The 21,574-nt window shown below is 45.5% G+C and overlaps 1 protein-coding gene across 1 annotated transcript in view; it reads left to right on the forward strand.

Annotated features, from left to right (window-relative positions):
* The window catches only part of PPFIBP2 (PPFIA binding protein 2), a 140,096-nt gene that overhangs the window by 29,049 nt on the left and 89,473 nt on the right, over nt 1-21,574 (forward strand). Inside the window, 2 exon segments of the mRNA XM_031681266.2 lie at nt 4,249-4,347; nt 16,614-16,828. Of these exon segments, the coding sequence (XP_031537126.2) occupies nt 4,284-4,347; nt 16,614-16,828 (279 nt within the window). The 5' untranslated portion in view covers nt 4,249-4,283.

Here is a 21,574-nt window from a genome sequence, read left to right on the forward strand (position 1 = left end):
CCCGGATTCTCCTCTCTCCCAGCCCTTTGGGTTACTGCCTCTTCCAGATGTGCCCTCTGGCCTCGTCACCTTGTTTCTCCTCACATCCCCAATGAACCCACGCTCCTGAGAGTGGTGCGTGATTCTGTAGGGGTGAACAGACATGGAAGACACAGAGCACTGAATGCAACTGGGTGACACCTTGGCCTCTGAGACCCCAAGGTCCTCGAGAGCAGGGATTGTCCCAGGGTGCCTTCCTTACGGGGAGCTCCCACCTGGGGAGGGAAGAAAATGATTGTAGCTGCCAAGATAGCAGTGGTTGGTGACCTCGTGGCTTCCCTGTTCCATCAGAGTGTCCGTGTTCATTGATGGGGCTGGAGGCGTCGCTTCTATGGTATATTTGGCCCTTCAGCGGTCCCCTCTGTCCCCGACACCAGTGACCCCTCACAGCCGCCTGGCGCCAGAGGCCGGCAGAGCCCTTTCTCACTGCGTCCTGCCGTCACCGCAGACCCAGCACTGAGCTCATCAGCTGCCCCTAGCAGGTTCTGGCTCCCAAGGGCTCCCAGTCTTGACGGCCCAGGTCCTGGGCTGTGAATATACTACACCCTTGACTCACATTTCACTTCTCGCCAGCTCCCACGGGTCCACCCAGTTTGCTCTTTGCCAAGTACCAACTCATCCCTGGGCAGAGGGCCCACGGTTCACTGTTAGGGCCCTTTTGTGGCAGGGGGACATCACTGGGCCCCGTGGGCTCAGCACCTGCTAACTGCCCTCTCACCTTTCACCCCAGTACTAAGGCCCCAGCTAGGCTGACATGAGATCTTCCTTTTTAAAAATCTCGATCATGTTGACATCTGAGGCCACTTGAGTGGTGGTGCACGGACATCCAGACCCCTGATGTGGGTGTGATTCCCAAGCGCCCCTCCTTAATTGCCCTTGTGGAGGTGTTGTGAATTCCGTGGAGGGTTCTGACTCACGGGGAGCAGCTGGGTGCTCCTGTATAATCTCATCAACCATTTTGACGTTTGCCAACGACATCCTGTCCTGACATGCTCCCCTGCCTTCCACGCACTGCCCCCTTGGCCTGGAGTCACCCTTATCTTCTGAGAAAGTGCCTACCCATCCTTCAAGACCCAGGGAAACTGCCTCCCTGCCTCTCTCAGCATGTCTCACACTGGGTCATAATTATTTGGTCATACTTCTGTCCTCTCCACCAGACTGCATGGTCCGTGGGGCAGGGACTAGGTCTGATTTGTCAGTATCCCCCCAGTGCACAGCAGTTCAGGCAATGCTGGCCACATAGATCCATCCATTGATTCACAGTATTTACTCATAAACTTCCTTGTGCCACTCTGCTGTCACGGGGCACTTAGGGGTGAGTGAGGCAGATGGGGGCCCACCTGCCTCCACAGTGAGGGTGAGCAAGGCCAGTTAGCAAGGAAACAGATGGACTAGAATTTGGAGCCACTGTGCTACAAAGGGGTTGAATTAGGGGCATGCAAGGAAGGCGTCTCTGAGAAGAGACTTGGTTGCTGCTGGCTGAAGGATGAGGATCAGCTGTGTAGGGAGCTGGGGAAGTGAGCTCAGGGCAGAGGGTCGGCAAAGGGTGTGAATGAAAAACATTACCACCCATATCAGTAAACAAAGGATGCTGTGACAGTCAAGTCATCAGCTGTTACCTCCACCCCCTGACAGTGAATGAAGGGAACTCAGGATGCAGACAAGCAGGCAGTCCAGCCTCTGCGACTGCCCCCGACCGTGCACCCTGAGGGAACTCAGGATGTGCGAGCTCAGGATACTGGCCTTAGATAGCTAAGGTGCACATCAAAGGAATGACTTCAGTGAGCTCAGACCTTTGCACCTTCCCATACATAGAGAAGCGCTAAATTCCTCAACTTGAGATATCTGGTTTTCTTTAATTAACTGTAATCTGATGTTCTGACCCTTGTCTTTGTTGCAAAAACTCCTATATATTCTGGTCCCACTCTTGCCTGGGCAGAACAATCTCTTAGAGCGATCTGAGAGGCTATGTCCTGGGCTTGAGTCCTCAGAAAGTCCTCCGAATAAAATACAACTCAACTTTTTTCAGTTGACTTGGAGTGCTGGGTGTTGTGCAGGGACCATGGCCGCCGGAGCATGGGGAGCCATGGGAGGGCCACGTCAGGTCGGCAGAGCCTGGATCCTGCCGGCTGCTTCCTTCCGTCACAGTACAGATTTTGAATTTTTTTTTCCCTGGGAGCAGTTGGGAACTTCCTCAGAGGGAAGTAGTTCTTTAAACTTTTACTATCCCTTATGGCCGAATAGGTGTGAGTGTGCCGAATCTTGCCCTGTTTCTGCTGCCTCTACCCCGCCCTGCCCCCAGCATTGCTCCCATTCACACCCTGAGATCTGCACCCAGATTTGCTCTGGCATGTGCTCTGTTCTTGCTGCAGCCCTGTCTGGCTCCTGCCACAGCCCCGAGGTGCCAGTGGGGCTCCAGCCCCCTCCGCAAGCTCCTGTCCACACTCCTCTGAGCTGACTATGTGGTGGTTCTCCAACTGCCAATGCTCAGTGTTCCTTTCTGACCCCTTGGCCTTTGTACCAATGAGTCACTGCCCTCCCTCGCCACATGCATAGTGGCTTATCTTTCTTTGCCGTGCCTACCTCTTCCAAAGGACCAGACCCTTGGATCTACCTGGGTTCTCCCTCCCTGAGCCTACCCCATTTTCGGTTAAAGTTCCTAATCCAGTGAGCTGTCCTGGCACAGATGTATCCTGAGATTATCTCCTCACTTTAAAAAAAAAAGCTAACGTAGCTGGGGAGGATATAGCTCAGTGGCAGAGTGCATGCTTAGCACTGTAGGTTCTGGGTTCAATCCCTGGTAACTCTGTTAAAATAAATAATTAAACCTAATTACCACCACCCACCCACCCTGCAAAACAAAAGAAAAAAAGCTAATGTACACCGAGCACTTAAGACATACAATATGAAATTTTCTGTGAAATATTGATTACTCATTTAATCAAGATGTCAACCCTGTGGGTTAGGTGCTATTATCATCCCCATTTTTCAGATGAGAACACTGAGGCTCAGAGATCATACAGAAAATGGCAGAGCTGGCTTTGAACCCAGGGTGTTGAATTGCTCCTGCCTGGTACTGTCCAGTGTGGTTCTTTGGGGTCCTAACATTCTTCTCCACTTTCCTGTGGTGGCTTACTTTCCTCTCTTCTTGCCAGAGATCTGACTTCATGGGGAAAATGAGCAACAGAACGTCCTGTTCCCTGAGCTGTGCCCCCTTGGAATGTGGGAGCCCTGTCTCTGTTCTCTGCAGCACTTAGGCCCATTGTGCACAGGCATGGGCTTTGCTGAATGAGCAGACAACAGCACCTGCCTTCCATTCACAGGTGTGACCTAAGTCTCTTCTTAGGATTACTGATGCTGTTGTAAGTCTCTCCCTGCTACCAGGGAGGGGGTGGGAAGCAAGAAAAATGAGAAGCGGCTGCAAAGACGACAGTTTAGTGTAAAGACCTTTCTAAGAGGCAGAGTTATCTAGAGATGGAACCAATTGCCATCCTTCCCACTAGAGAGGAGACTCAGCCTTAGGGGAGCGGTGGCTAGGCTGTATTTTTGGAGAAATTCTCCAGCCCTGAGAAGATGGCCTTCTGCACCTTGAATGGTGCTGGGTAGAACAGAACTAAAATGGTAAGAGACAGTGCCCCAGGCTCCTGGCATGGTACTCCCCCCACGACAGTGTGCCCGTAGCCTTCCTAGACAGGGCGCATTGGCTCACTTGAAATGTGAAAATGGCAGTTGAAGTCTGGATCACAGCCTCCCAAGGAGAGCATCCCAGATGCGGACAAATGCAGATATAAGATGGCTAATACCTGCTGTGACTCACGGCTGCAGGGCACGTCCTGATGGAGTCCCCGCCATCTGTGTGCTCTCCCTGACACGGGGGGAGCCTTGAGCCTTCTCCAGGGCGGCTGGAGCTTCTGGAGCCTGGGACCACAGTGATGGTAGGAGAGGCGATCACTGTTTCGCTGCTGCAGGGGACTCTGGAGAGCCTTAGTGGCTTTTCATGACAGAAGCAAATGGGACCACATGCTGAAGATTCACGGAGGAACAGCACTGGTGCCAAGAGGTAGAGGCCATCAATGACGGTAGAAACTGCATGTCAGAAATCTAGGATGCCCGTGAGCGTGCTGTGCGGTGGTGGAGCAAGAGGATTTGGTGGGCATGTAACATGGAACTCTCAGTAATTTTTCCTTTGTTCTATATTTGAATTTTCAGTAGGAGAGGAGGAGCCTGAGCAGGAAGCAGGAGTCATGGCTTCTGATGCAAGTCACGCGCTGGAAGCTGCCCTGGAGCAGATGGACGGGATCATAGCAGGTACGGTCAGGGTCCTGATGACTGATGGCTGGTCCTCTGCCCTGAGAAACGGCTTCCTCTCACTGGACATTTCTTTCTTTCTTTTTTTTCAGTGCAGAGAGAAGCCCCCCCATTGGGTTTCTTTTAGTTTACTGTGTGTGCCACCTTTTTGAATGGTACAAACTTGGATTCTGATATCTGGCATGAGTCTAGGTCTCTGTTGAGACTAGGGATGCACCAGATATTAGCATGTGTATGACTGTGTCACAGTTTGGGTCCTGGCTGCAAGGCAGTTTGGGCTCAGTCAGATTGATTTTGTCGTAAAATGTTCAGAGCACATCATGGCTCGTTGCAGTCGAGCTGAAGCTTGAAATCTTGCAGACTCTGCCGCCTACTGCAGGTGGCAGCTCCCTTTCCCAGCCAGACTCCAGTACGTTAGGGAGTCAGGAGGCAGGTTTGCATCGATTCACCTAATCACCTGACGAACGCTCTTTCTGCCGTATTGTTCTTTTTATCCATTGCAGCTGTTTGGCTTCATGTTTGCGTTAGCCAGTGAGGAACATTCTCGAGAAAAGGTCCAGAAAACTGTTAAGGGAAAAGGCTGCCAGCGGGCTGTTCAGGCTGATGAGCTCCCTGAAGGGGGCCGCTGAAGCCCGTATTAGTTAGAACAAGCCTATTGTTGGAAATCTTTTCCCCAGAGGTCCCAGGTCTTCTCTCTGCCCTCCCTGATGTAGGTCAGAGGCCTTGTTTGCTGCCTGAACGTGCTTCTTTGGGGCTTTGCTCCTCGTTGTGGGGAGCGATGGCTGGAGGGGGGAAGTTTGGGCTGAGTGTGGTGAGACCCAGGACGTGCATGGGGCATCTGATGTTGCCCCTTTGCCTTTCCTTCCGTTCTGCAAAGATACCTCCTGTGCACCGAGGGTTCTGGGGCTTTGTGCGTAGGGCGAAGATGTGCTGTGTCTTAAAGATTCTTCATGTTTTGGTGGCCCTGTCACATATTCCAGCTGTCATCTCTCAGGCTCGTAATTTCTCAGTGGAGAGAAGGGCCCTTGAGAGGTGGTGACTAACACCCCACTTTTCAGAGGTGCCATAGTTTGGGATGCTCTCCTGTAGGTTAGAGTCCCTGAAGCCCAAATGAGAGGAAACAGTCAAGAGTGTGGGTTTCCTAGCAATTCTTGTTCAGAATCTCACCTGGAAACTTCCAGCGCCTCAGGTACATTGAGATCAGAGTGATAGGGTTAGACTCTCAGACCAGCAAATGTTGTCAGCACTGCTGAGCCCCCAGCCAGGGAGCAAAGAGGAGCCCCTGGAGGTGTGCAGGGCTCTTGGATGGCTGTGATGGGTGAATGGGCAGCCTTGTGTGGGGTTAGTTTCTCTTCCTACCTCCTAATTTCCCCACACAAGCCTTCCTGAAATGACAGAGCCTCTGGCAAAATCCCCTCTGTCGGTGAGAAAGGACTGCTCATCTGGTAGCTCGAGGGTGGAGGTGGGGGATACTTGCCGTGGTCTGGGATCTGTGATGGTTGTGGAGGGCGGGGCCCTGGTGTGGGTTGTGTAGGACCTGGGGCACCATCCTTCTTCCCTTCCAGCATGACATGCTTTCTCCTCCTTCATTTCCTTAGGCCTCCACCCTGGGGGGTTCCTTCTGGAAAGGCTTCCCAGGCTTCTCTGAAACAGGCCTGAGAGTTTTGCAGAGAGTCAGTCTAAGACATTCCCAGGTGTTCTTTGTGGGTTGGTAGGAGGAACACCTGTAGCCAGCCTGCTCGGTTAAAATCCCAGATCTACAGCAAGCCACCTGCATGATCCATGCCTCAGTTTCTCCATATTTAAAGTGGGGATGATGCTAGTGCTCATCTAAGAGGGTTGCTGTGCTTATGCATGTAAGGTGCTTAGAAGAGAGCCTGACACGTAGCAAGCGCTATAACATGTTAGCTCTTGATAAATCACTGAGGAACAAAAAAGTCTTTATACCACACTAAGTCTTCTCTAGGGCTGCAGCCGAGTTCTCATGTATTCAGGCCCTTCGTCCATTTGGGTTTTGTGGTTTTCATTGTCTAAGGCTTGTGTTTGCCTCCTAGACTCAGCCCGGTCTCCAAGATGAACACATAGTCTTCTGAGTGGTCTCTGCTCTGCGCTTGCCCCCTTCTCACCATCTTCCACAAAGCAGCAGAGTAATCCCGAAAACGTAAATCAAATCACATCACTCTTTCCCCTCCAAAACTCTTCAGTGGCTTCTCGTCTCAGGATGAAAATCCAAAGTCCCCTGTCTTACTAGATAAAGAAGATGTGGTATAGATATACAATGGAATACTACTCAGCCATAAAAAGGAATAAAATAATGCCATTTGCAGTAACATGGATGGACCTGGGGGTTGTCATTCTAAGTGAAGTAAGCTAGAAAGAGAGAGAAAAATACCATATGAGATCACTTATAGGTAGAATCTAAAAAAGGGACACAAATGAACTTACCTACAAAACAGAAGCAGACTCATAGACAGAGAGAACAAACTTATGGTTACCAAGGGGTAGAGGAGGTGAGAAGGGATAAGTTGGGAGTTGGAAAACTGCACCTCTTGGGGAGTGATGGAAATGTTAGCTATCTTGATTGTGGTGGTGGTTTCATTGGTGTCTACATCTATTAAAATTCATCAAATTATATATCTGAAATATGTGTAGTTTACTGTATAGGAATCATACTATAATAAAGGTATTTTTAAAAACTTAGAAACAAAGGAAAAAACCAAAGTCCCCATCATGACCAGTAGTGCCATATGTGATTTGGCCTCGGGCTGCCTTTGGGACTGCACCTCCCACCACATCCCCTGGCTCATTCACTGAAGCACTGGTGTCTCAGGGCCTTTGTGCCTGCTGTCCTCTCTGTTGGGATGTTCTCCTCCGAGTGCACTCAGGTCAGATCTCTGCTGAAATGTCACCATGGTAGAGGCCTTCCCTGACGCCCTCTAATACAGCATCCCTGCTTCACAAACCCCATCCTTGTGTCCTGGTTTTATTTCTTCATAGCACTTCCCACCAGCTGACCTATGATGTGCATATTTGTCTCTTTGTTTATGATCTGCCTCCTGCACCAGAATGGCAGCTCTGACAGCGAAGGCTTTGCAGCTCCATCTCTAGCACCTCTTGGTGTGCAGCACAGAATAGGTGCATCAGGTATTTGTCGCTTTGGATTTTATTTACTTTTGTGAGTAAGCTCCCCTTTACATCGATGAGGAGGCGGCTATTGGTCTCTGTACCTGTCCTCTATCTGGCTGTGGACTGAACCTTGTGGATTATTTTCTCCACTCATGCCTTTGTTTGGCTGATTCTTTTGGAATAACAACTCGCTAATTTTTCTGAAGGCTCCAGGGGTTGGCGCATCCTGTGAACCATCTCTTAAGCAGTAATTGGCTCACACAGACGTTTGACAGGAGCTATCTGGCAGATAATTCAACACTGAGGTTATTAGTGTGTGTCTGGAGGGCATATGTTCTCTGCTGTTTGCGATGAAAAGAATGATAATTATTGAATTATGTATGGGATACTTTTGCTCCAGATTATTAATAACATCTTCATTTTCAAATTGGCTGGCCCAAATGGGGCCAAAGATCTGAGGGGTTTTTGTGGTTATTAATGTGGACTGCAGAGTTAGACTGTTGGGGTTTGAATCCCTGCTTAGCTACTGACTACCAGCTGTGGGATCTTTGGGCAAATTGCTCTGAGCCTCAGTTTCCTCAGATATAAATCAGTGGTAATAATAGTACCCATCTTCTATTGTTGGGAAGATTAAATTAAGGGAAAGAAGGTGCTTAGAACAGTGCTTAGTTGGTCTAAGTTAGTCTTTGGTTGGTTGATACTCAGATTGACTTTATTTTTGCCACCCCAGCTCTCATGCTGGTAAACAGCAGAGCTAAGATTTGTGTCCAGGACCTTGTGAGTCTCTTCTGGGCTCCTTCCATTCCGGGAATCGGTTTCATGGTGATGTATGGTTGAGCGCCGGGGGTCTGTGGGCCTTCTGCAGGAGCAGAGAGTTAACCGGGAGGGTCCAGTCCTGCTCCTGGTCCCTTGGCCACAGTGACTTTGGTCTCTTTTCTTACACCTTCGACTTCCAAGAGCGGCTTCCTTTGTTTAAGGGAGGAGCAGCTGAAGGAAAGTTTGAAGACTGTGGGCACCCCAGCATGATACACAGATCCTGCAGAAGTGACTTTTTTTTTGTGTGAACATTTAAATCATTCTTTATTTCTGTTCTTTCATTAATGTGAAATTGAAGGATGTCAAGTGGTGCCGCCAACACTTCCCTCCCACACGCAATTGCTTTTGCATCTGTTAAAATACTCAAACGAGTGCCCAAGGACTGTATTCTCTCACTTTATAAAAACACAATGACACTTATTTCAGTGGAAGAAATTTTTACGGGATTCCTATATTATGCCTCAAATAGCAGGCGTTTATGCAAGAAACAATGTGGATTCCTACGAAAACAGGCACAAATCCTTCAGTGTTGATTATTAATCATAACACACGATAACAAGGAATTTCCCTTTATTAATTACTGTCTAGTATGATAGGCTACTCTACACTTTGCAAAACTTTCCAAAAAGTTTACCTAGGGCACGTGATATCAATGTTTATGTAATTAAGCCTTGAATGCAAAAAAGGTGCCCCCCTCTTCCAATCAATGTCAACAGTGCAAACAGTGCAGGAGATTCTCACTTGTAGAAGCAACCAGGCCAGGGATGCTCAGAGGATGTCCTGATACATAAGTGCCAAATACTCCCTCTCAGAGCTACGCAGGGTGACCCTCATCTCCAGTCACTCATCGTCTCTGGAGGTGTGAGAAAAGGAAATGCCTTGTAAGCAGAAGTAGGAAATGAAGCAGAAGTGGTAAGTGAAACTCCTTGCAAAGTTGAATTCTTGAGACCTTAAATGGGTGTATCTTGAATGGGACTGCACTTAATTAGAACCTGAGAATTTTATGCAGAAAGCTGGGGAGAGGTGACTGTTAAAAGACCCAGGACTTCTGTCAAAATTATTTGTTTCTAATACAAAAGACCATTATCATAACTTCCAGTGTGATGTTAACCTTTGAACTAGTCTCCCTCCCTCCTAAGTAGTCACTGTGCTTTGGCCTGCAAATAACACCGTAATTGAATTACACTGTTGACGATTGCAATTGAACTCTAGATTGCTTAATTACATCCCTCTGGATGGCCCAGAGCAACGGCCACAAATGCTAATTTTGCGTAGGGCTTAATGTGTGGGTTAACAGGGTCAGTGGCTGCTCTATGAGGCCACATGTGTCATAGGACCAGAGAACCCCCTTATTCTTCTTCCTCGTGGCCGGAGGTTAGTCATGCGGTTCCCTGCAAGCTTTACATGTCGTTGAGGAATAGTTAGAAGGAGTCTGTTTGACGACAGTTAAACAAAGAGGTTGCTCTGTCTGGGCGATTCTGCCAACTCTGATTAGTATCTGTTTTTTGTTTTGAGGTTTTTTTTTTATTTTTAAAGATTGTGTGGGGGCGGAGAAAGTTCTGATCAAGACTGAGGTTACTCACTTTGGCCCATGATTGATTTCAGCTGTGACGTTAAAGGCTACCTTTGAGTTGAGGCTCTGAACAATTAGTTGGTCTTGGCCCCGCCCTCTCCCGGGGGAATCAGCCCAGAGCAATTGTCAGTAACCCGGCCTCCTGGTTCCCAGTCAGGATTCAGGCTGAGACTGCTCTGCTCTGACCTTGACCCCAGGAGAGTCAGGGCAGAGTTTTGGAGGTTTCTAGTGGGCTGAGACGTCAAAGACTGCCCTTTGCATCAGAAGGCCCCACAGTAGGGTGGTGAGCCCTGTCCAGCGGCCATCCTTCTGGTGTTGGGAATTCCCTGGCCAGCGGAGCCCGCCCCTCAGTACTTTGTGGCTCCGTAGCCTCACTTTCTTTTCTCTGAAAGTGTGAGTAAAATTGGAATTATCGTTTGTTCCTAAAATGCTCTCTATAGTTGTAATTATAGGAACTGACCTGCAAAACTGTGTGGACCTGGTATTTTCTTATTGGAAGATTGTCTTTTTAATGGTTATGGACAGTCAGGTTTTAATGTCTTCTCGATTGAATTTTGGCAAGTTAAAATTTTCTAGATATCTGTGTATTTTACCAGTGTTTTCCATTTTGTTACACGTGGCTTTCGCATTTTACCTTTTTGAGATCTGCTATATGTTATTTCTGTTTTTATTTGTAATACTGCTTATTTGTGTCTGCTTTCTACTTTTTGATCAGTCTTACTGGAGACCATCTTTGTTATTACTGTTTTCAAAGAACTGACTTTTGTTTTGCCTGATCAGTCACCATAGAATATGTGTATATTATTTACTCTGCAAATAGATAAATGTGTATTAGTCCAGGTTCTTCAGAGAAATTGAGCCAATAATATGTGTGTGTGTGCGTGCGCACATGTATGTGTATGTATATGTAGAGGGGGAAAGAGACAGAGACAGAGTGAAAGAGAGAGATTTATTTTAAAGAACTGGCTCTCATGATTGTGGAATGGCAAGTCCAAAATCTGCAGGGTCGGCCAGCAGCCTGGAGACCCAGGGAGGAGCCACTGTTGCAGTTCAAACCCTAAGGCCATCTGCTGGCAGATCCCCTCTTCAGAAGGTCAGTCTTTTTTCATTAAAGGTCTTCCACTGATTGGGTGAGACCCACTCACATTAGGAGAGATATCTGCTTTAGTTAAAGTCTCCTGATTTAAATGTGACTCTTATCTAAAAAATACCTTTGCAGAAACATCTAGAATAATGTTTGACCAAATATCTGAGTACCATGGCCTAGCCAAGTTGACAGATAAAATTACCATTGCAGTATGTATCTATGCTTAATGTATATTCATGTTTAACTTCTTTGAAAAGCTGTTCTTTATCATTTTCTTCTCTACTTAGGTTTTGAAAGAGAACAAATACATTCAAGTAACAAATCAACTGATAATATATAATAATATATATTTTAGGTAATTAGGTTTTTATTTAATTTTTTAATTTATTTAATGGAGATACTGGGGATTGAACCCAGGACCTCGTACATGCTAAGCCAGTGTTCTACCACTGAGCTATATACCCTCTCCTGATAATATATTTTTTAAATTGATTGCTAACTTAATTGTGTTGTGGTTAAAGTGGTCTCTGATACTTACATTTTGAAATTTGTTGATACTTGCTTTGTGGCCTTGACTAGAACAGGGTTGGTTTTCATGAATGTTCCACGTGTACTTCCAAGGAGTGTGCATTTTTCCAGTTGTTAGGTGCATGTTCAGCATTTGTCCATTACATCCAGCTTGTCTGAACCTTTTCTGTCATTACTGATCTTTTCTGTCCTCTTAATCTGATCCGTTTCTGAGAAATGCATATTAAAATTATCCTACCAGATGGTGTATTTTGTCTCTGTATACGTCTGGATATTTTGCCTTATATTATTAATTTGTGTTTTTTATTATATGAATACACTTGTAGAATTATATCTTTGTGGCAAATGCTTTTTGTCATCATATAGTAACACTTCATCTCTAGCAACGCTTTCTGCCTTGAAGAATATTTTGCCTAATGTTAATCTATCTGTCCCAACTTTCTTTTGGTGGTTTATTTATTATTTTTGGCATTGTTGTCTTCCATCCTTTTTCTTCCAAGCTCTCGATGTGCTTTTGCTTTGGGTGTGTCTTTTGCCCATGGAATCTAGATGCCTTTTTACTTTTTAACCAACTTGACAAAATCTGTCTAATTTTAACTGGCCAGTTTAGTCTGTATACATTTGGATGATTAGTCCATCTGACCATTGTTCCCCAATTTTATTTTTTGATTTTACTTGTGCCTCTCTTTCTGTGCTTCCCTCACCCCTCTTTTAATGTTTGAAAACATTGAACTGTTTGTGTTCTTAGTCCAGAATCAAGGCCAAGTTTCCTTCTATGGGGAGATTTTTTTCTAACTGATTGACGGAGGGTATTTATTGTCCTTTTGCGTCCTAGCTCTATGCAGTGGTCTCCCATCTGACCTCTCCTTTTGCTCAGGCCCTGCGCTTTGTCTCCTGTCCTCAAGTGGCCCATTCAAGCTCAGGTGTCAGATCATCAGGCAATTGATCTACAGATCAGACATTAGCTCGGATGCTCCCTTTCTTCTGAAGTACTGAGCTTTGACAATTTCCTTCAGTTCAGTTGCTTTAAAAAGTGTATGTATGTGTGTTTTGAATTTTGGGCATATTCTTTGAGGTTTTTCTCAGTGCACCTAGTCTGTCATCACTTGCCCTATTGCAGTTATAATGCTGTCACCTTCCTTGGGTCGCAGTCCCGCCCTCCATCTTCAAAGCCAGCGTCACATCTCTCTGATTCATTCTTCTGCCTTCCTTTTCTGATTTATGAGCTCATGTGATTAAAAATCCAAGATAATGCCACGCTCAGATAGGAGACTACACAGGGCATAACCATCTGGGGGCGAATCCCAGGAGTGCCTTAGGGTCTGCCTGCTGTGGAAGTTACCCTAATCCCAGCTTCTGTCTCTCAGCCTGTAGTTTAACTTCCTCCACAGCCTTCTGGGGCTCGTGATTCTCAGTCACATCTGTAAAGTCCCTTTTGCCACATTAGGTAACAAACACTTCCATAATTTCCATGGATTGGGATGTGGACCTCTTCGGGAGGGTCTTTATTCTGTCTATCACAAAGATCGATAAATAACATCCCTTTATTCCCTTCCTTAATTTGGTTTTAATTAAGGAACAGACAAGTCAGACAGAAGAAGATCAAAATATCAGCTTTAACATTAGCTTTTAGGAAACTAGTGATTAGGAAAGTAAGGCACATACCCCAAATGGAACTTAATTCCACACTATTAGGCATCCACCTTGCTGGGGCAGAGCTGGTCTCAGACAGCTTCCTCGGAGGGCAATGCTTGTTCACAGGGATGGGCAGCTCCAGAGAGAATTCCATCTTCCAGCTCTGTCATCAAAGGAGGTCTTCCTCCGTTGAGGACAAACTGAGTGAAGGGAGGCAGGTGGAAACCACTCTCCCCTCCCACAGAAATATGGAGGCTGGAATTGGACCCATCATAGTGACTCTTGATTTCTGTTGCAACTTCCTGTGTGGCCTAGTCTGAGGTCAGTTTTGAAAATGCTTTATATGTGCTTGAATAGAATGGGCCATCTCTGGTTGTTCAGGGCATAGTTCTTTATGTTTCTTTTATTGTTCTGATACATCATCACTTTGTTTTTTCTTTTTGGGTCTGCTTGATCTGTCATTTCCCAAGGGAGAGGGTCGTGATGTGTTATCTTTTTTATAAACACTGGGTGATTTGGTTTTGTAAATTTCTGTTTAGAGTTTGATAAGTTCATCAGTGAGAAGGCTTATAATTTCCCTTTGTGGTACTCAGCACTGCCCAATTGTTCAGTTCCAGGGGGCACCATTCACACGCTGATCTGTAAGTTTTACTGGTAGGTATAGCTCTCCTTATTGAGAGAGCTGGGAGCAGGCCCTCCTTTTCTACACTGAACACAGGTGTTCGATTAGAATTATTCACTTCCTGAACGTTTGCTGGAGCTAACTTGTAAAAGCATTTGGCCTGGCATTATCTCTGTGAAATATTAAATTATGGTTCAGTTTTTAATAGGACTATACAGATGATTTTTTGTTTGCTTTTCATCATTTTATTCAGTGATTGTGTATATGTGACTGGTTTTAATATTTTGATCAAAGTACCTACTCTAGTGTATGAAATCCTTCATTTTATCTTTTTGAACACTACCTTTTACTCATTCTGTGTCATAACTTTGTATTCTCTCTTAATAATCAAATAACTGAATTTCTTTGTTTTACTATTTGTATTTTTGAGTTTAAATAGATGAGTTTAATGCATTTATAATAATTATAATTACTAGTGTGTAGGGGTGTGTGTGTGTGCTTATTTCTTCATTTTATGTTGTTGTTTCTTTTTTAAAACACCTTTATTATAGTATGGTTCCTGTGCAGTTAACTATGCATATTTGTTCTCTCAGGTCAGCCTCAGGTCAATCAAATTAGGACCTCAGGAGGTGGGACTTAGGCACCTGTAGTTCGTAAAACTCTCCTGGTGATTTCAATGTGCATCTATAATTGAAACCCTTTGTGCTAATCTATCTTCTCTAAAGAATGCTTTGTTGTTCAAGATAAAGTAGTTGAGAGATTGCCCCCAAAGAGAAACTTTATTAGGGCTTGAATATGAGGTGAGCGCCTCTTTTTTGAGAAGTAATTTAGGGATCAACATGTTGCCTTATGTCATTGTCTCTTTCGTATTGTTTTGTTAAACCCAGGTATGAGGCTATGCGTTTTCTTATTTGTTGCATGTGATAGTCCCATTTTGATGTATTTCCCTCTGTGATTGTGGGTTTTCCATCAGAGCTAATCATCTGTAGGGAGTGTGTGTGGAGTGTGGAATTGAGTCCTCTGGGTGATTTTTGCCCTTGCTAATACTGGGCCTTAGGAGTTTCCCCATTCTGGCCCATTTCGTGAGCCTGTGTGTTGATGTTAAAGAAAAAGAAATTAGTCTTCAGTGTATGCCCACATGCAAAAATAGGCCCAGATACACATGCACTCATACACATATACACACAAACACACAGTTTGAATAGTAAGGAAGAATCTCAAAGCTTTAGGGCAGGGAGGGGCCCAAAGAATGGAAGGGACTTGTCCAAGGCTATAATGTGATATAAAGTTAATGAAAATCTCAGTCTTCCCATCTACTCCTAGCCTGACTTAGCCTACATTTATAAAGGGGTGTGTGTGTATGTGTGCATGTATTGGAGTGTGTCCAGAATGGAGAGGGATTACTTAGCAATTGTTTGGAGATCGAGGGTCTTGCCCTGCTTTTGTCCATTTTCTTTCCTGAAGTTTTTGGCTCTGGCCCCTCCTGGTCAACTCTAAATTGGATTTGTAGGAACCAGAAAGTGCTGAGTACACATCAGAGTGTGTGTAATGGGGCCGTTTCCTAGCTCCCCAGAGCCACGGACTTGTTTGTGGATTGTGATCCACGATTCTCTCTATCCTGCACTTTCAGAAAGCAAACCGGCAATCAAATAGTAATTGTTTCCTTCTGTGTGGATTTCACATTCCAAAGACTGCCATGGCAGTGGGAAGTTGGCTTTTCAAAGGGTAAAGGAACCTGGAATTAGAGGTCGGCCCTGCAGTGTAACCGTGGATGTGGTGGCCCTACGGCATGCATTTCCAGCAGAGTCCTGATTTCACATATTTGATTCTGTTAGCTATATAAACAATCCAATTGCCTTAGAAATTCTACCATGAACCATATTTTCTAAAGGGTTTCTTACTGATGGAAGAAGCATAGAAATCCTTTGTTGGACTGTGTTGCCCCAGTTTTGGTTTGAAAAATTTATCACTGTACTTACGCAAAGAAGACTTTTTTTTTCCCTTTAATGGTAGGTTTTAGAAAGGCAGAAACAGTCCTGTTCAGAACATGTCAGTTTAGAAACAGCTGACCCGATATCCCAGATCTCTGTGGAAATCCAAGCCCTCTTCTCCTTAGCTATTCATGCGAGCATATATAGAAACAGTCAGATTCCCCCTTCCCATCTATTGGGCAGTGGGCATGATGCTGGGAGCTGGGCTGACAGGGGCTCTACCCTCAGAGACTTCACAGCCCGTAATGGGGAGATGAGATGTGGATACACACAGTAATAAATACAAGACAATAGTGTGAGTGTGTCAGAGGATGCAGACATCTCCCAGCCGGGAAGATGCAGGAAGATTGCAGTTCACTCAGCCCTCACCAGGACCAGCACACATCACTTCCTTTGCATCCTATTGATCAGAGCAAGTCACTTGACTCCCTCCCCGAGTCAGAAACCAGCCCAGGATGAGGGGAGTGGAGTGCACACACGAGGATGGGGTGAACTTTTGGTGGCTATCTATGCAGTCTACCACATTAACTAAAATAGGATAAGCTGATACATCTCAAAGCTGAAGAATGGCATCGCATTGTTTTAGTGCGCATGTCTTTGGTCGCTGGTGAGGTCGGGCTGTGCTTTACCAGTTGTCTAAGGGTGTGAGCTTCCGTCCCACTGGGCACAGTCATCTGCCTCTGACAGGTTTCTCCTATCATGCCCAGCCCAGGATGACAGATGATTTCTGCAAAGTTCACTTTGCGAGTGATTCTCCTGAGGCAGGAGTGGTCTTCTAGGCTCCTTATTCATCCCTTTCCCCTCCCCTTTCACTACATTTGCTCGTTATGTTTTTTGCCCATGGCGTCTACCCTTCTTACCGCAGTTCCTGCTTCTCTCTTGTTCCAGGCACTAAAACAGGGGCGGATATAAGTGATGGTACCTGTGAGCCTGGACTGGCCTCCCCAGCCTCCTACATGAATCCTTTCCCGGTGCTCCATCTCGTCGAGGACCTGAGGCTGGCCTTGGAGATGCTAGAGCATCCTCAGGAGAGAACAGCCCTCCTGAGCCAGATCCCAGGCCCCACCGCTGCCTACATAAAGGAGTGCTTCGAGGAGAGCTTGGTGAGTCGGCCCTGAGCCTGGGTGGGGAACATGATCACGGAGCCCACGGGATGCCCCCACTGCCCAGGGCTGTTACTTCATCTGTGTCCCGTCCAGCCTTTCTTGCTTCCTGTCTGCCTTTAGCCAGCCGCCGCTGGGTGGCAGTCCTTCCCGGCAGAGGGAAGGGCCTAGGTGCGCAGCTTAAGCTACAGAACCTCAGCCTGCCTGTGCACCCCCAGTCACTCCCCGAGAGAGGAGCAAATGTGGAAGATTTTTTCCTCCCCAGTTAGTATGTGTACAATTGACTGTGCCATAATCCCTAGCTGGGCTCTCCATTTTCGGCTGAACCCCTCAATTCTTCTGAGAAACTGGAACCTTGTCATCTCATCTATGCCTTTATTGCTGCCCCTCCTCTTCTGACCTCCTTGCCCTAGGAATCCTTCCCATCCCTTGAGTGAAATTCAGGCTTCCTGACTTTCCTTCTCCTGCTCTCTCTGGATCAGTCCTGCACCCCTGCTCGTCTCTAAGGGAAACAGATGAGTCACCAAAGCTGTAAATATATGGCTTTGGTGACCCATCTGCTTCCCTGTAGTGAGAAGCCAGTCAACTTTAAGAGACTAGTAATGTCTGGGAATGGGAAAGGTGAGAATCTGATCCATTGAGGAAGTGATCTGGAATGCAACCACTCTAGGGCTGGGGAGCCAGAGAGGGAGCACGTGATTACCTAAGCTGAGTTTAGGGGTGAAAGCTGGGATGCAGTCTTTTTCATTCTTTCAGTGGAGGTACTGGGGATTGAACCCAGGGCCTCGTGCATGCTAAGCAGGCGTTCTACCACTGAGCTATAACACCCACTCCTGTAGTCTTCTTCTCAAACTAGAGTCCTGTAGATCTGATTCAGAATTGCAAAGTATGCGGAGAGGTAGGAAGACAGGAACAGGACCAGTAAATTGGAAGGGCGAGGTTGATGTTGGAAACCGCAGACCAAGGAGGTTGAGCAACTCCTTCCTGGAGGTCAAGTCATTTGTGATGAGACAGATATGATGACATCCCGGATGTCGTGGCTACTCCTGTTTGGGAACCTGTCAATACAGTCTTATCCCCATGTCTTCCTCTGAACAGTGAAGAATTCTTTCTTATATTCATTATATGTGTTATTCAACATTTTCATTACGTAGGCTGTCTGCCTGGGGTTCTTTAATAATATACTCATACCAGTGTGGTAGGGAGACTAATGGCCTTGCAGAGATGTCTACATCCTCATTGCCAGAACCTGTGAGTAAGTTACCTTTCACGGCAAAGGGGAAGGTAGCAGCTGGAATTAAGGTTGCTAATCAACTGAGTTTAAAATAGGGAGAGTAGCGTGGATTATCCAGCTGGGCCCAGTGGTAATCACTGGAGTCCTTATAAGTGGAAGGAGGCGGCAGAAGAGTCAGTGTTGGGAGTGAAGTGGTGGGAGAAGGACTCGACCCGCCTGCTGCTGGCCTTGAAGATGGAAGGGCCAAGAGCCAAGGAATTCGGGCAGTTGCTGGGAGCTGGAAAACTCGGCTCTCCTCTGGAGCCTCCAGAAAGGAAAACAGCCCTGTCAACACCTTGATTTTAGTCCGGTGAGACCCATTTCAGACTTTTGACCTCCAGAACTGAAAGATAATGAATTTGTGTTGTTGCCAGCCTCTAAGTTTGTGGTAATGCATCATGGCAGCAACAATACTGCCCAGAGAGAAAGGTGAAGGTTGCTGGATGGGTTTCGGGTGGGCTGAACCGGTTCAGGTTTGAAAACCTCTCCTCGTCCCTCCCCTGCCTGAAGACCGTTCTTGGTGGTCCTCTCAGACTCGTGCTGATAACAGAAGTCCCCGCCTGCTCCTCCGTGCCTTCTTTTAACCAGATCGGGAGTTGCTGGGGGATGGCTTTGATGGTGGGGTTCTCTCTCCCCACAGCAGAGGGATCCCCTTTGCCTCCCTAGAGAGGAACTCTCTGGCTGTGACTGTCCTTGTGGCTTTATGGTTCTTGTCTGGCTTCTCTCCAATCCTGTCTGGCCATTGTCTGCCCACCTGTGTGCAGCTGCCCCTCCCCGGCTCACTTTACCCCCGGCGTGGATACTGATCCCTCCCTCCCTTCCTGTTAGCTCTGCTGACTCAGGCTGCGGTGTTTAAAGAACATTTTATGACGCCTCAAGAAAGTCACAGGTCCGTAGCCCCTCAGTTTGAAACCCTTGGGTCCAGGTGCATTTTAGAACTCAGCACTTAAACTTGAGAAAGGTGAGGCTGTGTGTATCATATTATATGTACTGTTTCTTGCAGATACAGGGCAGGAAACATTCCCGTTTCTTCAGCAAAACTTGTGAATATTCGCATGAAGTGGGATAAAGAAGGGTTACAGATACATATTCCCCTGCCAGTTCAGGGCAGGTTTTGCTGCCAAATAAGTTTAGCACCAATGTTATTTAAAAAAAGAACAAACTTTGATTTTCTTGTTTCTTTTTCAGAGCATTTTAGGGTTTCAGAATTGCAGGCAAGGGATGGTGAACTTATATGAGGGTTATTCCAGTGCAAAAAAACCCCAAAAAAACTTAAAGCCAAATATTCAGTATCAGAAGTCACCACTTCCAAAGTCCATCAGACATAATCCCTCTCCCATCATCAGTCACATGTTGTCTGTCTCTGACCTTGGGCTGGCCTGTCACCATGTGCCTGGTGCCACTTGGAAACTCCCAGACAGCCTTCCCCGCTGCTCCCTGCAGCCTTTCATTAGGCTGCAAAGCAGTTTAGCACCTTCTTTCTTTAAATGCCTCCTCTCACTTCTCAGGACCTTCTCATCGCTTATAAGGAAGGGATGCACTGAAGTGCTTTCCTGAACAGAAGCCCAACATGCCCAGAGTACAGGCCATAGCTGATGTTCTTGTTCTTTACTATATAATTTACAGTAACTATGTATTTTTTACCTTGTATAGACATGCCTGAATTTATGTGGCCATTTCTCTAATGTTGACATTTAGATTATTTTTAGTCTTTAATATATGGCATTGCTGCAGGGAATGTCTTTGTCCAGAGTATTTGTCCTTATCTCTAAATATTTCCTTCAGTTAGAGTCCTAACAGCAGACTAATAGGGTAGGGTTAACAGACAAAATACAGAATGCTGAGTCCAGTTTGAAGTCTAGATAAATAATGAATACTTTTTAATAAGTATATTTCATGCAGTTTGCTAACTCTGGCAACTCTGATCAGAGGTATTAGTCTCTTTAAGCCACTTTTCCAAACCACTTTTCAGAAAGATTTTACCCATTTATATTTTAATTGGCAGGGTTTGAGGTACAACCTGATCAACAAACACTAAGATTAGAAAAACAGCTTTGTACCAATTTCATAGGAAGAAATGTTCTCATTTTATCATTTTTGCATTTCTTTGCTTAGTAAGAAGACAAAACTTTTTTTTTTCATTAGTTAATTACTATTCTTCTGTATGGTCTCCAAACTTGATGGCATTCCCTACCTGGAAAAAAAAAGTTCATTCTCTATATATACATACTCATATGTGGAGAATTGTTCTAATATATGTAAATTATAAAATATAGCCCCAAATAGAGATTTTTTTAAAGAATAGGTTAAAAATATAGCTCTAACATTTTCTCCCCACACACTTCAGAGATCATCTTGAGTCCTTTGGGTGTGCCCGCTGTAGTCCGATCTGGTAATAATAGTCTATACTTTTCCCCTCCCCCACCTGTTAGGAATTTAGTGCTTTTCTTATATTTAAATAACTTTTGACTAGTCTTTTTGCTTTGTGGCATTTCTTTTCCTGTGTTTTAAAATGTTGTTTATAGTGGTTTTTTTTTTTTTTGAGACAAAGACTTTAAGAGGATTGTAATTAATTTTATCAGTCTTGCCTGTTTGAATTTCTTCTTTTATTTCCAGAAAGGTCCTTCCCGACCTCAGATCAAATAATATTCACCTGTGTGCTCTCCCCAGCAGGTTTATAGTTTGATTTGTACCTTATGGTTAACTTGAATTCATCTGCAATCTTTCTACTGTGTGGTTTGAAATATGGATCTAACTTTTCTAATTTACCTAAAATGATTCTTGAATATTTTTGAACCAAAGGCAGTCAGTGTGGTTGTTGGTTTTTGCAAGATGCATTGCAGAAAACAGCTTGCATTCAGATTTACAGGTCTGTCCTGGGGCTGTTTACAATGGTTGGGGAAATGCTTGCCTTGGAGAGATTTTTCTAAAAGTTGTTGCGTTCATAAATCTTATGGAGTAATTATGGCCATCAGCAGCCTATGAATGGTGTACTTTTAGGCAGGTCAAAAGTTCATATAAACATTCCAAGTTACCAGGGCTGGATGTTAAGGTTTTGATTCTGGACAGAGGCAGCCTGTCTGTATTTTAGGTCTCGCAGACTTAAAGTCATCTTACAGTCTGGGTCCACACACATTCTAAAGCAGGTCTCATCCATATGGAAATCGAATCCAAAGCAGTGAACAAACCCACTGCTACTGTTTTAGGTTGATTTTAGATTGCCTTACATTGGTATTTGTAGTTAGAGGGCATTGCTATTCAAACTGTGGTCTATGGGCTAGCAGCTTTGGCATCCAGTAATATCTTGCCTTTAAGGAAAAATAATTTTAGACTACCCCCCACCCCCACTGAACCATTTCCAGGTGATTCATATTCACATTAAAGTTGGCAAAGCGCTGCTTTAAACCACAGAGACTCGAATTATTACCAAAAAAAAAAAATCCCATGTAGCTTAGAATTGGAACTAAAAAGGT

This window comes from Vicugna pacos, chromosome 10, assembly GCF_048564905.1.
Source record: "Vicugna pacos chromosome 10, VicPac4, whole genome shotgun sequence".
Lineage (NCBI taxonomy): Eukaryota > Metazoa > Chordata > Mammalia > Artiodactyla > Camelidae > Vicugna > Vicugna pacos.